At 39.6% G+C, this 12,985-nt stretch overlaps 1 protein-coding gene across 18 annotated transcripts in view; it reads right to left on the bottom strand.

The window, feature by feature from the left end:
- Nucleotides 1-5,223: 5,223 nt before the first annotated feature.
- The window catches only part of C7H4orf17 (chromosome 7 C4orf17 homolog), an 88,244-nt gene continuing 80,482 nt past the window's right edge, over nt 5,224-12,985 (bottom strand). For 7 of the 18 annotated variants that reach the window (XM_055587779.1, XM_055587769.1, XM_055587777.1 and 4 more), the window contains 4 exons: nt 11,512-11,593; nt 9,702-9,891; nt 8,645-8,688; nt 5,237-5,980 (listed from right to left, as the gene is read on the bottom strand). In XM_055587779.1, the coding sequence (XP_055443754.1) occupies nt 5,784-5,980; nt 8,645-8,688; nt 9,702-9,891; nt 11,512-11,593 (513 nt within the window). In that variant the 3' untranslated portion in view covers nt 5,237-5,783. Of the gene's footprint in view, nt 5,981-8,598; nt 8,689-9,701; nt 9,892-11,511; nt 11,594-12,985 lie in introns of all 18 variants that reach the window. The other 11 variants (XM_055587770.1, XM_055587771.1, XM_055587772.1 and 8 more) reach the window with 5 other exon arrangements.

Below are 12,985 nucleotides of genomic sequence, written 5' to 3'. Positions count from 1 at the left end.
TAATGCTGTGATGAACATGAGAGTACATCTGTCTCTTTGAATCCTGCTTTCATTTCTTTTTCATATATGCCCACAAATGGGATTAGTGAATGTATGTTAATTCCATTTTTTGAGGAATCTATACTGTTTTCCATGATAGGCATACCATTTTACATTCCCATCAACAATGTGTGAGCATTCCAACTTCTCTGTATCTCACCAAAACTTATTTTCTGTTCTTCTGATAGTGGCCATTCTGATGGGTATTAAAAAAAAAAAAAAAGAAGGGATATCACATTGTGATCATCTCTAATGATTAGCGATGTTGAACATTTTTTCACATATTGGCCATTTGTAAAATTTTATTTGAAGAAATGTCTAATCAAGTCCTTTGCTTATTTTAAAATTGGTTTCTTTTCTATCATTGAGTTATAAAATTTCCTTACATTTTCTAGATATTAATCCCTTATCAAATATATAATTTGGAAATATTTTCTCCCATCCCATAGGTTGCCTTTTCACTATGTTGTTTCTTGTGCCATGGAGTTCTAAAATTTGATGGAGTCCCATTTATCTTTAATTTTATTGCCTGTGTTTTAGGTATCATATCCAAGAAATCACTGCTGAATTGAATGTCCTAAAGTTTTTCCCCTGTTTTCTTCTAGGAGCTTAATAGTTTTAGGTCTTACATTTATTTATTTATTTTTGACTCATAGCTTCATACATTTAGGTCTTTAATCAAATGAGTTAATTTTTTATAAAGTATAAGGTAACTTTATACCTTTGCATATGGATATCCGGTTTTCCCAACATCATTTGTTGAAGAGACTGTCCTCTCCCATTGTAGTCTCAGCCCTTTGTTGAAAATCATCTGGCCATGTATGCAAGAGTTTATTTCTGGGCCCTCTGTTCTTTTCTATTGGTCTGTATGCTTATCTTTATGCCAGTATTACCCTGTCTAACTATTGTTGCTTTGTAATATGTTTTGAAATCAAAGAGTCTGAGGCTTGCTAGCTGCCTTTTTTTTTTTTTTTTTTTAACATTGTTCTGGTTATTCAGGGTCCTTTAAAATTCCATATGAATTTTACAATTTTTCTTCTATTTCTATAAGAAGTGTCATTGAGAGTTTGACAGAGATTGCACTGAATCTGTTGATCTTTTTGAGTAGTATGGACAGTTTAGCATTATTGTCTTTCAGTCAATGCATGTGGAGTGTCTTTCCATTTTTTTCCTTTCTTCTTTAATCTCTCCTAGCATTGTCTTTTAGCTTTCAGTGTATAAGTCTTTCACCTGCTTGGTTAATTTTTTTTCTAAGTATTTTATCCTTGCTAATGCTATAGGACGTGGGATTTTTTTCCCCTTAATTTTCTTTTTGATTTGGTCATTGTAGTGTATCAGAATGCAACTGATTTTTAAGTGTTGATTTTGCATCTTCAACTTTGCTGAATTTGTTAGTTCTAAAGGGGATTTTTTTGTATGTGGAATCTTTAAGGTTTTTTACATATAAGATCATATCATCTGCAAATAAATCATTTTAATTATATTCTTCCCCTTATTCTTTTCCAATTTGTATACCTTTTATATCTTGTCTGGATTGCTCTGGTTAGAATTTCCAGGACTGTGTTGAATAGAAGTAGTTAGAATGGACATCTTTGCCTTGGTCCTGATCTTCAAGGAAAAGCTGTCAGTCTTTCCCTTGTTGAATTCCATGTTAGCTATGGGCTTTTCACATATGGCTTCTGTTATGTTGACGTACAGAGAAGGCAATGGCACCCCACTCCAGTACTTTTGCCTGGAAAATCCCATGGACGGAGGAGCCTGGTAGGCTGTAGTCCATGGGGTCGCTAGAGCCGGACACGACTGAGCGACTTCACTTTCACTTTTTGCTTTCATGCATTGGAGAAGGAAATGGCAACCCACTCCAGTGTTCTTGCTTGGAGAATCCCAGGGACTGGGAAGCCTGGTGGGCTGCCGTCTATGGGGTCGCACAGAGTCGGACACTACTGACGCAACTTAGCAGCAGCAGCAGCATGTTGAAGTAGCTTTCCGTGAATTCCTTGCTTGTTGAAACGTTTTGATCATGAAAAGGTGTTGAATTTTGTTAGATTTTTTCTGCATTGATTGAAATAATGGTGTGATTTTTGTCCTTGATTTTGTTAATGTGCTGTATTACATTGATTCTCCAAAATACAGAAAATATAAACTGACCAGTTATCACAGAAGAAATAAAATTGTCAAAGGACTACCACTCCCAAGACACCAAACCTACATGGTCTGATAGGTGAATTTTACTAAAGTGTGAAAGTATTGCTCACTAAGTTGTGTCTGACTCTTTGTGACCCCATGGGCTATAGCCCACCAGGCTCTTCTGTCCATAGAATTCTCCAGGCAAGAATACTGTAGTGGGTTGCCATTTCCTCCTCCAGAGGATCTTCCTGACTGAGGGATCAAACCCACATCTCCTACACTGCAGGTAGATTCTTTACCCTCTGAGCCACCAGGGAAGCCCAAATTTTACTTAAGTTTGCAAGGAAAAGGAATCTACGATGCTATTGCAACCTCTCCCTGACAGGAAAAAGAGAGAGAGAGAGCAAGCTTTGAAATGAATTTAATGAAGGAGCATAGTCTTGATACGTATTAGTAGTGCCTACTGGTTAAGCAAATAGATTCCAGCTACACTTTAAACCAGTCACTTTTGTGTCAGAGTTAACTGTCCACCACAGAATATAGTTGTAGCTGGAAATACGATTCCTGCTTAATAATTTTATCAGCCTCCTTTCAGCTAGATTAATTCTCAACCATGGAAGGTGACTAGAAGTAACAATTCCCATTTCAAGACCAAGACTTGAAGCATATGTCCCCTCCCTGTGGAAGCAGAATAATGTTCTCCCAGAGATCCTAATTCCTGGAACCTATGGTGTTACATGGTAAAGGGGAATTAAATTGCTAATTATTTGACTTTAAGATTATCTTGGATAACCTGGATAGCAGACAGGCTCTGTGTAACCATAGGATCCTTAACAGTGGAAGAGGGGGAAGCTGAAGAGTCAGTATCAGTGATGTGTTACAAGAAAGACTCAACCAGCCCCTGCTGGCTTTAAAGACAGAGGGAGTCATGAGCCAGGGAGTGTGGGTACCCGCTAGAGGTTGGAAAAAGCAAGGAAACAGATTCCCCTCTAAAGCCTCCAAAAGAAGTGAAGCCCTCCCAACACCTTGGTTTTAGCCCAAGGAGATCTATTTTGGACCTCAGCCCTGGAATTTTAAGAATTTAAATATGTGTTGGCTTACCAGTTAAGTTTGTGGTAATTTACTATAGCAGCTCTTGGAAGGTAATACTTTCTTCCACTTTTACTTTTTCCTCTCTTTCCAGGAAGGTGAAGTTAACAGTGAAACCTTGATGATGGTAGAGACACAAGGTGGAAGGATAAAGGGCCTGTGAATCACCAAGTAAAGTGAAGTCATCTGCTGGTTGAAAACACACACTTCAGACACATGCAGAAAAAACCTCTGTTGTATTTGAATGATGACATTTGTTACAACTGTTCTGTCTCATTCCAGTGAGTACAACTCTCAGAGCCTTAGTTTTCTTATTTAAAAAAAAAAGGGGGAGGATATCAATAATAGTGATCTCAAATAGTTACTGTGAAAATTAAATAAGTACTATAACTAAAGTGTTTAGAATGATTCCTGACACACAGTAAATATGGTATGTGTTAGTATTAAGATTGTGTGCATGCACACATACACACACGAAATTTATAAGAATATTTTTTGTTTTCAATATCACAGCAAACATTCTAAACAAAAGATTGGCTAATTGGTAGATAGAATTCAGCAATACACTGAAAGAAGAATATAGCATGGCCCTCGGTTCAGTTCAGTCGCTCAGTCATGTCTGACTCTTTGTGACCCCATGAACCGCAGCACACCAGGCCTCCCTGTCCATCACCAACTCCCAGAATTTACTCAAACTCATGTCCATTGAGTCGGTGATGCCATCCAACCATCTCATCCTCTGTCGTCCCCTTCTCCTCCTGCCCTCAGTCTTTCCCAGCATCAGGGTCTTTTCAAATGAGTCAGCTCTTTGCATCAGGTGGCCAAAGTATTGGAGTTTCAGCTTCAACATCATTCCTTCCAGTGAACACTCAGGACTGATCTCCTTTAGGAGATCTCCTAGGTTGGACCTCCTTGCAGTCCAAGGGACTCTCAAGAGTCTTCTCCAATACCACAGTTCAAAAGCATCAATTCTTCAGTGCTCAGCTTTCTTTATAGTCCAACTATCACATCCATACATGAACACTGAAAAAACCATAGCCTTGACTAGACGGACCTTTGTTGGCAAAGTAATGTCTCTGGTTTTTAATATGCTGTCTGCTACTGCTGCTGCTAAGTCGCTTCAGTCATGGCCGACTCTTTGGAACCCCATAGACGGCAGCCCACCAGGCTTCCCCGTCCCTGGGATTCTCCAGGCAAGAACACCGGAGTGGGTTGCCATTTCCTTCTCCAATGCATGAAAGTGAAAAGTGAAAGTGAAGTCGCTCAGTTGTGTCCAACTCTTAGCAACCCCACGGACTGCAGCCTACCAGGCCCCTCCGTCCATGGGATTTTCCAGGCAAGAGTACTGGAGTGGGGTGCCATTGCCTTCTCCGATTATGCCATCTAGGTTGGTCATAACTTTCCTTCCAAGGAGTAAGCGTCTTTTAATTTCATGGCTGCAGTCACCATCTGCAGTGATTTTGGCACTGTTTCCACCACTGTTTCCCCATCTATTTGCCATGAAGTGATGGGTCCAGATGCCATGATCTTAGTTTTCTGAATGTTGAGTTTTAAGCCAACGTTTTCACTCTCCTCTTTCACTTTCATCAAGAGGCTCTTTAGTTCTTCACTTTCTGCCATAAGGATGGTGTCATATGCATATCCGAGGTTATTGATATTTCTCCCAGCAATCTTGATTCCAGCTTGTGCTTCATCCAGCCCAGCATTTCTCATGACGTACTCTGCATATATATGTACTCATGCATATACAAGCAGGGTGACAATATACAGCCTTGATGTACTCCTTTTCCTATTTGGAACAAGTCAGTTGTTCCATGTCCAGTTCTAACTATTGCTTCCTGACCTGCATATAGATTTCTCAAGAGGCAGGTCAGCATGGCCCTAGAGTGGTTTATTTTAAAAATACCAAAAGTTCAATATTAGGAAAGTTGTTAATATCATTCACAATTTGCAGTGAATAGAAAGGAACTAGCAGCAGTAGTTCCTTTCTGACTCATAAGTTAGACTATTAGAAAAAGGCTCACCTCCTCACAAAAAGAAAAATTATTCCTAACTTATGACATTTGTTACAAATGTTTAACAAATGGTTTTTTCAATAGTCTATATCATTGAACACAGTACATTGAGAGAAGTAGCTCAGATGTTAAAATTCAGTTTGTTTATTATTGTTGTTGATTTTCTATCAGAGTTTGGGGTAGTGTTGAATTTAAGTTGCCTAAATTCTGATTATGGATGATTTTTCTAGTATCAGAGTCCAATACTTATGTATTAATATTAATAGTAGCCCTAGACTAGAAATGTAGTATATAAACAAACATTTCTTTTATACAAGGTACTAATTAACTACAAATAGAAATTTTTCCATTAATATTTATTTAATAGCTTTATATACAGTTGCTTTGAGATTTACATGTACCACCATATAGAGGAGCTGTTGATTCCTCCATACCAAAAATGTGTTTTTCATAATTGATGTCATAACAAAGTGAAACTCGTGTTTCTGAAAGGTTTAACCCAGTCTACCATTTCTACCTTCGGTATGTTACAGGATAAAATGCTCTTTGGGCAGAGAGATTGTATCCTTGTTGTATACTCCTTGCTGACACTGGCTTTGTTGTTGTGCTCTCCTGAGTTTTAGGCCTGGGAAGAGATTTTGGCTTGCTGAAATATTCTGCAACAGGTATTTTCGTCTGATTTCTTCTTATAAACAATGGAGGCTTGCCCTCTGAAATAGAAAAAGTCTCAATAAGACCATAATTGAGACATCCAAATATAGTAACTTCTGTCATGTCTTAGTAGCAAATGACATACAAAAAAAAAAAAAAACAAACCTGTATGAAGTTTAGGTGATTCAGATATACCCAAATTTCATAAAAATTATTTATTCTCATCTTTATTACCACCTGCTCATCTTTAATGGGAGAAGGCAATGGCACCCCACTCCAGTACTCTTGCCTGGAAAACCCCATGGACGGAGGAGCCTAGTAGGCTGCAGTCCATGGGGTCACTAGGAGTCGCAGACGACTGAGCGACTTCACTTTCACTTTTCACTTTCATGCATTGGAGAAGGAAATGGCAACCCACTCCAGTGTTCTTGCCTGGAGAATCCCAGGGACGGGGGAGCCTGGTGGGCTGCCGTCTCTGGGGTTGCACAGAGTCGGACACGACTGAAGTGACTTAGCAGCAGCAGCATCTTTAATGAGCTATTTGTACTACAACATGCAGGATATGTTCTTTCAGTTAGAATCAAACATCATTTTGGTAGGAACCATTTAGAGCTGGTGATGGGCAAAGAATGGGGCCAGTGAGAGAAAGGTGAAGTATCTACAGTCCTGACAGACAAAAAAGCAAAGCAGACAAGCAGGTTAAAACAAATGCACTGATAAGACCTTCCCAAGGCCTGCATTAGCTACATCCAAGCAGAAAGAAGGATTTGGGGAGACACTGAATACCAGATCGGGAAAGGAGTACATCAAGGCAGTATATTGTCACCTTGCTTATTTAACTTATATGCAGAGCACATCATAAGAAATGCTGGACTGGATGAAGCACAAGCTGGAATCAAGATTGCTGGGAGAAATATCAATAACCTCAGATATGCAGATGACACCACCCTTATGGCAGACAGTGAAGAAGAATTAAAGAGCCTCTTGATGAAAGTGAAAGAGGAGAGTGAAAATGTTGGCTTAAAACTCAACATTCAGAAAACTAAGATCATGGCATCTGGACCCATCACTTCATGGCAAATAGATGGGGAAACAGTGTCAGACTTTATTTTGGGGGGGCTCCAAAATCACTGCAGATGGTGATTGCAGCCATGAAATTAAAAGACACTTATTCCTTGGAAGGAAAGTTAGGACCAACCTAAACAGCTTATTAAAAAGCAGAGACATTATTTTGCCAACAAAGGTCTGTCTCGTCAAAGCTATGGTTTTTCCGTAGTCACGTATGGATGGATGTGAGAGTTGGAGAATAAAGAAAGCTGAGGACCGAAGAACTGATGCTTTTGAACTGTGGTGTTGGAGAAGACTCTTGAGAGTCCCTTGGACCGCAAGGAGATCCAACTAGTCCATCCTAGAGGAAATCACTCCTGAATATTCATTGGAAGTACTGAAGCTGAAACTCCAATACTTTGGCCACCTGATGTGAAGAGCTGACTCATTTGAAAAGACCATGGTGCTGGGAAAGATTGAAGGCGAGAGGAGAAGGGGACAACATAGGATGAGATGGTTGGATGGCATCACCATCAATGGACATGAGTTTGGGTAAATGCCAGGATTTGGCGATGGACAGGGAGGCCTGGCGTGCTGCGGTTCATGGGGTCGCAAAGAGTCGGACACGACTGAGCGACTGAACTGAATACCTATAGCAAAGGCTAAGGGGTATGATTTGGGGGGTTGTATATAAGTATCTAGACACGGTAAAATATATTTGAGACCTACAGATAAGACATGAATAATAGAAGTCATCACTGTCAGGATTTTATGGTCCTAGGGTAAAGAATTTGTTAGGAGGAGTCAGATACAATAGACCATCCTTGGAGTGTCAGAGTAAGTGAATGTTTTCTAATTTCTAAACTATTCTTATTATTGCCTCTTATTAGCAAATAGCACTTCTTTTGGGTTTGATTAACCCCAACAGAAACCGCTGGGGTTTAGAGTGACCTCATGGATCTCTTAATCGATTGCTATATCATTCCTGATGTAAGAAGGACTTGTAAGACAATTTGAGGCTTGTAGACATGCTTCATAGTGGCTGCTCTGTAGTCACTGTTGCTATGTTTGTTTTAAAGCTAGGAGTTGGCGGAACCCACAGGGATATTTCAATTGGGCTGTTTTGGACCAAACCAGGGCTTTCCACAATTCTTGATAAGTCTTGTTCCCAGTTGCAGGCTGGGGCTGGACTTCTGACAGGGACACAAAGCTGCTGCTCTACTGCTACTGTATTCAAGCTGTGTCTCAGGCATACGTTGTGGCTGACTGCCAAAATGTTACTGTTTTCTCGGGCTGACTTTGTTTCAAGTGAAAATCATTTAGTTCAATGACAGTTAAGCTGTGAAAAACCCGAACTGATACCACTGTTTTTTTTTGTTAGGTCAGTGCAGGTCTCCTCTGGTCACTGGATTGAAATGACCAGACCTAGAGTTCCTGCTGTCTTGCTTCTCAAATAGTGTGATGAGGCACTTTGCCTTTCAAAACAAAGTCAAAAACAGGTCAGATTTACCTCTACGAGAAATTCAGCAGATGCTGTCCCTCAAGAGTAGCTGTAAATCACTATTGCATTATACTCCCTTTAAAACCATAGATCCGTAATACCTGTGTCTCCAACTAGTTAGATACTTACTGGTTTTCTTACATCAATTCGGTAATTATCACAAACTGTACTTAACCTTTCAGTACTTCCTTATTTTCTTCAGCTCCTTGACTTGACACTCTAAATCAATTAGAGAAACAAAATGAAATTCACAGATACAAATATTTTCTATAGACCGAACCATCATCATCAAGCTAAGAAATGTATGTTTCTTAAATAAACATCTCTGTTTTTTGATGCAGATAGCATTAAATGTACTTTCTGATGAAAAATTCTTCTGACTTGGAGTAAACATATGAACAGTACATCAGATATTACTCACTAGGGTAGAGAAATTGACCCTATCTCCCAGTCTCCAATTGTATGGAAACTTCAAGGTGGCAACTGTTTGCAATGTAAAATTCTTCTCCATCTTAATGCTTTTTAAAGTGACATATTACTTGTTTTGAATATTTATTTTCTCCAAATTTAAGATTTACCCAACTTTTGCTTTTAAAAAAGCAAAATGATTTTCTCTCCCAGCTTAAATAACATCTTACCATATTCTTTCACTATGGTGTTACACATAAATATGTATTTTCTTCTGTCATTAAAATTACAAGGCTTGAGAAAAGTTTCTGCTGAAATAATTCCTAATTCCCTTAATAGTTATTTTTCCCTCTGGTAGCCCCCAGGCATATGTCAGGGGAAATTAGGTTAAGCAATATATTTTAATCCTGCATTGTTCTAGACAGAAAGAAAAAGTGATACCTATATGATATGCATTCTTGCAAAGTATACAGTAACAATGAAGTTTTGGTTTTCTTTATTGCTTCTGTTTTTCAGTAAACTGAGAACCACTACATTTTCTTAGATTTCTGGGTGGCTCCTCTGAGTGGAAAGGGAACTTTTCTCAAAAAGATAGGTTGTTGAGTAAGGAAGACATGGCCTCTGCCAAAATGCTCTAAATAGTAGAATTTAGAATGATTTCTTTCATTTTCATAAAAGTAATATGTAAAAACAAGTACATTGTTTTCATTTTGAATAAGGATACTTAAAACTTCAGCAATTTTAGTGTTTTGAAAGATAACCAAAAGGGAATTTAAAGTCTTTATGAGCCACATACCCCATAACTGGCCATCAAGCCTGATTACCTCCTCTGTTGATGTCCTTCCCTAGAACTGGTTAGCACCTTTGATTTTGCTGATGAATTTGAGGGTGACTTGACTTTGGGTGGCCTCCCAGTCTCTGCTGCTGGTTCAGCTGAGGTGTTTCTTCTGAGACGAGTTAACAAGTTTATCTCAGCCAGTTCAGCATGAATCAAAGCTGAGACCCACTCCTTTTCTGATTTAAAAAAGAGAGGGGTCATGAAGGTTGTACTTATCACGTTGGCTAGAAACACAGGATTAGTTCTTTCACCCAGCACTCCAGTGTGAAAGGTAGCTTGTTTTCTGTGTAGGCACCTTTGTGTGAGTTAACGTTTGTATAGAAAAGGTGGTTCACATCAACCTAGTTTCTCTCCACCTGTGATATGACAGACTACTCAGAATAGTTAACTCATGGGGGTACTTGTCCCTGAGTGGCAGTGGAATAGATTTTAAATATTGAGTACAGAATCCAGCCTTACAGGCCACTGCCAGATAAAAACAAAGATACCTATAAAAAAACTAAGTACAGGATAAGCTCATGAAAATTAAAACTAATATTTTAAATAATAGTTATAAGCATCTCTGAAAAGACACATATCAAAGCATTACTAAAATGGTGTCTGTGATAATTTTATTTTTCTTCTTTTTTTTGGTCTGGCTCACCTTTTTTTTTTTTTTTTAACTTTACAATATTGTATTCGTTTTGCCATATATCAACATGAATCCCACAGGTATACACGTGTTCCCCATCCTGAACCCTCCTCCCTCCCCGTACCCTCCCTCTGGGTTGTCCCAGTGCCCCAGCCCCAAGCATCCAGTATTGTGCATCAAACCTGGACTGGCAACTTGTTTCATATATGATATTATACATGTTTCAATGCCATTCTCCCAAATCATCCCACCCTCTCCCTCTCCCACAGAGTCCAAAGGACTGTTCTATACATCACTTTTTTTTTTTTTTTTTTTTTTGCCCAACAGTAAGCACTCATTATTTGTATAAATTTTTTAAAGTTATATTCTTAAAAAGGAAAAAAAAAAAGTAAAAACTCCTTACCCCCAAATACTTCTCAGTTGCCTGCCAAGTAATCTTGAATTCCTGAGGTAAGGTATTCCAAATGCCTTTAATTCCATTTAAAATTATTAATCTGTCTGTAACACATGGGTATCTCCTAACTCTGATTACTATAGTGATTTTCAAAGGGTGCTCCCCGGACCAGGCTTATCAGCATCACTTGGGAACTTGTTAGAAACGCGTATTCTCAGGCCCCATGCACCTCAGAAGTTTTGCCTCAATTCAGTCAGATAACCAGCTAGGTTTGAGGATAGCTGCTCTGTGTTACTTATGGTTTTCCCACTTGGGACTGGCATATATTTTTCATGGAACAGAACAAAAAGAGCCTAAAGGAGGCTGGGAGATGACTGACTTGATTGTTTTGGTGAGGAACTGGCAGAAGTGTTAGAATCTGGAACTTGGAAGGGTGTGCTCCTGCCATCCACGTTGAAGAGGGGAAACAGGCTGTGCTGAGGGCTCCCAGTAGGCCAGAGATATGCTCAGGGAGAGCCTGGGTGCATGGGCTCGCGAGGAGAAGCACAAACCAGCTCTGGACACAAGTGTTTCACATCACCCACAGAAGTTCAGTTTGGGGCGTGACCAGCTTGTGTGCAGTTGCATATACAGGACTCTGATACTGAACACTAGGGAAATAAAATTGCAGCATTATCTTTGCAAATCCAAGGTAGAAAACTTCAGACATTGGCACATTTCCTAGTTTCTGGCCATAAATTGAGCTCAGTATTCACAAATACATAATCTCACCTTTTGAGCTTGCATGGAGCAGCCACTGTAGAACTTCTGCCAGAGAATCAGTGCGTAAAATGTTACACAGCTTTTCCAGAATCTGACAGAGAATATTAGGGTTACATAGTGAGCAGTTTATAAGGTTTCCTTTACTCTCTCCACAATCTTGTCTTCCCAAATGTAACTCTGTACACAGTATTCAAGTCAACGGGGATTTTAACTTGGAAGCCAGATTTCAAATAGGAAAAAAAAACATCTTCAGTACAAATACAGTTGACTCTTGAGCGAGGCAAGGTTAGTCTATTGCCAACCCTCCAGGCAGTCAAAAATCCAACTATAACTTAGAGTCAGCCCTCTGTATAGGTGGCTCCCCCATATTCTAAATTCCACATCCATGGATGCAACCAACCATGGATCATGTAGCACTGTCATATTTACTACTGAAAAAAATCCACGTATAAGTGGACCTATGCAGTTCAAACTCATATTGTTCAAGGGTCAACTGCAATAGTTTAGGTTAAGCCATGCAGTTTTCTCTTGTTTTGTCTCTTCAGTACCAACATCTTATGGAGGAGTGATTCCCTTTTCTTCTCTTTGGGAACTGATCCTTTCCTACTGCATCTTGAGATTCTCTGGTCACAGAACTGCCCCATCAGTTTTGCTCCTCTCTGTAGTGAGTGAACCTAGCTGGATTCATCATCGTTCCTCAGGCCCCAGAACACAGTGATTAGCCCAATGAGATAGGAATATAATTCTCTTTAGTCAGTCAGAATCCTTCATTGACTTCTTTTTCATTTGGCAGCTAACTGCTGTGTTGGTGATAGAGGAAATAATAAAAATGGACTATCAGATCAGATCAGATCAGTTGCTCAGTCGTGTCCAGCTCTTTGCAACCCCATGAATCGCAGCATGCCAGGCCTCCCTGTCCATCACCAACTCCCGGAGTTCACCCAGACTCACGTCCATCGAGTCAGTGATGCCATCCATCCATCTCATCCTCTGTCGTCCCCTTCTCCTCCTGCCCCCAATCCCTCCCAGCATCAGAGTCTTTTCCAATGAGTCAACTCTTCGCATGAGGTGGCCAAAGTACTGGAGTTTATTAAAAGTTCAAAATATTAAGCACATGTAATGTTTCCAGATTTACCCTAAATTGTATCTGCTTTTGGAATTTAGACATACCTGAAATTTAAACCTGTCTCCTGAACATCAGTCTATCTGTGACCATAGACATACTATAGGTAATTTGAACCCCAAATACCTAAAACCCCACCCATCTTTTTTCTTTATAAAACTTGCTCCAAACTTGCTGTCCCTTCTGGTTCCCCATCTCAGTGGACGGCACCTGCATACGTTTAATGTATGTCCAAGAAAGACCCTGGGATTCACCCTAGATGACTGCCTTGTCCTTTTCTATGTCACACTGCCAAACAAGTTCAGTAAATTCTTTCTTGTAAATATGTCTCAAATCTCCATTTCTCTTTATCCCCACAGC

This window comes from Bubalus kerabau, chromosome 7 (assembly GCF_029407905.1).
Source record: "Bubalus kerabau isolate K-KA32 ecotype Philippines breed swamp buffalo chromosome 7, PCC_UOA_SB_1v2, whole genome shotgun sequence".
NCBI classification, from domain to species: Eukaryota; Metazoa; Chordata; class Mammalia; order Artiodactyla; family Bovidae; genus Bubalus; species Bubalus kerabau.
Note: the sequence above shows the minus strand (reverse complement) of the source record. Positions and strands in the feature narration are given on the sequence as shown.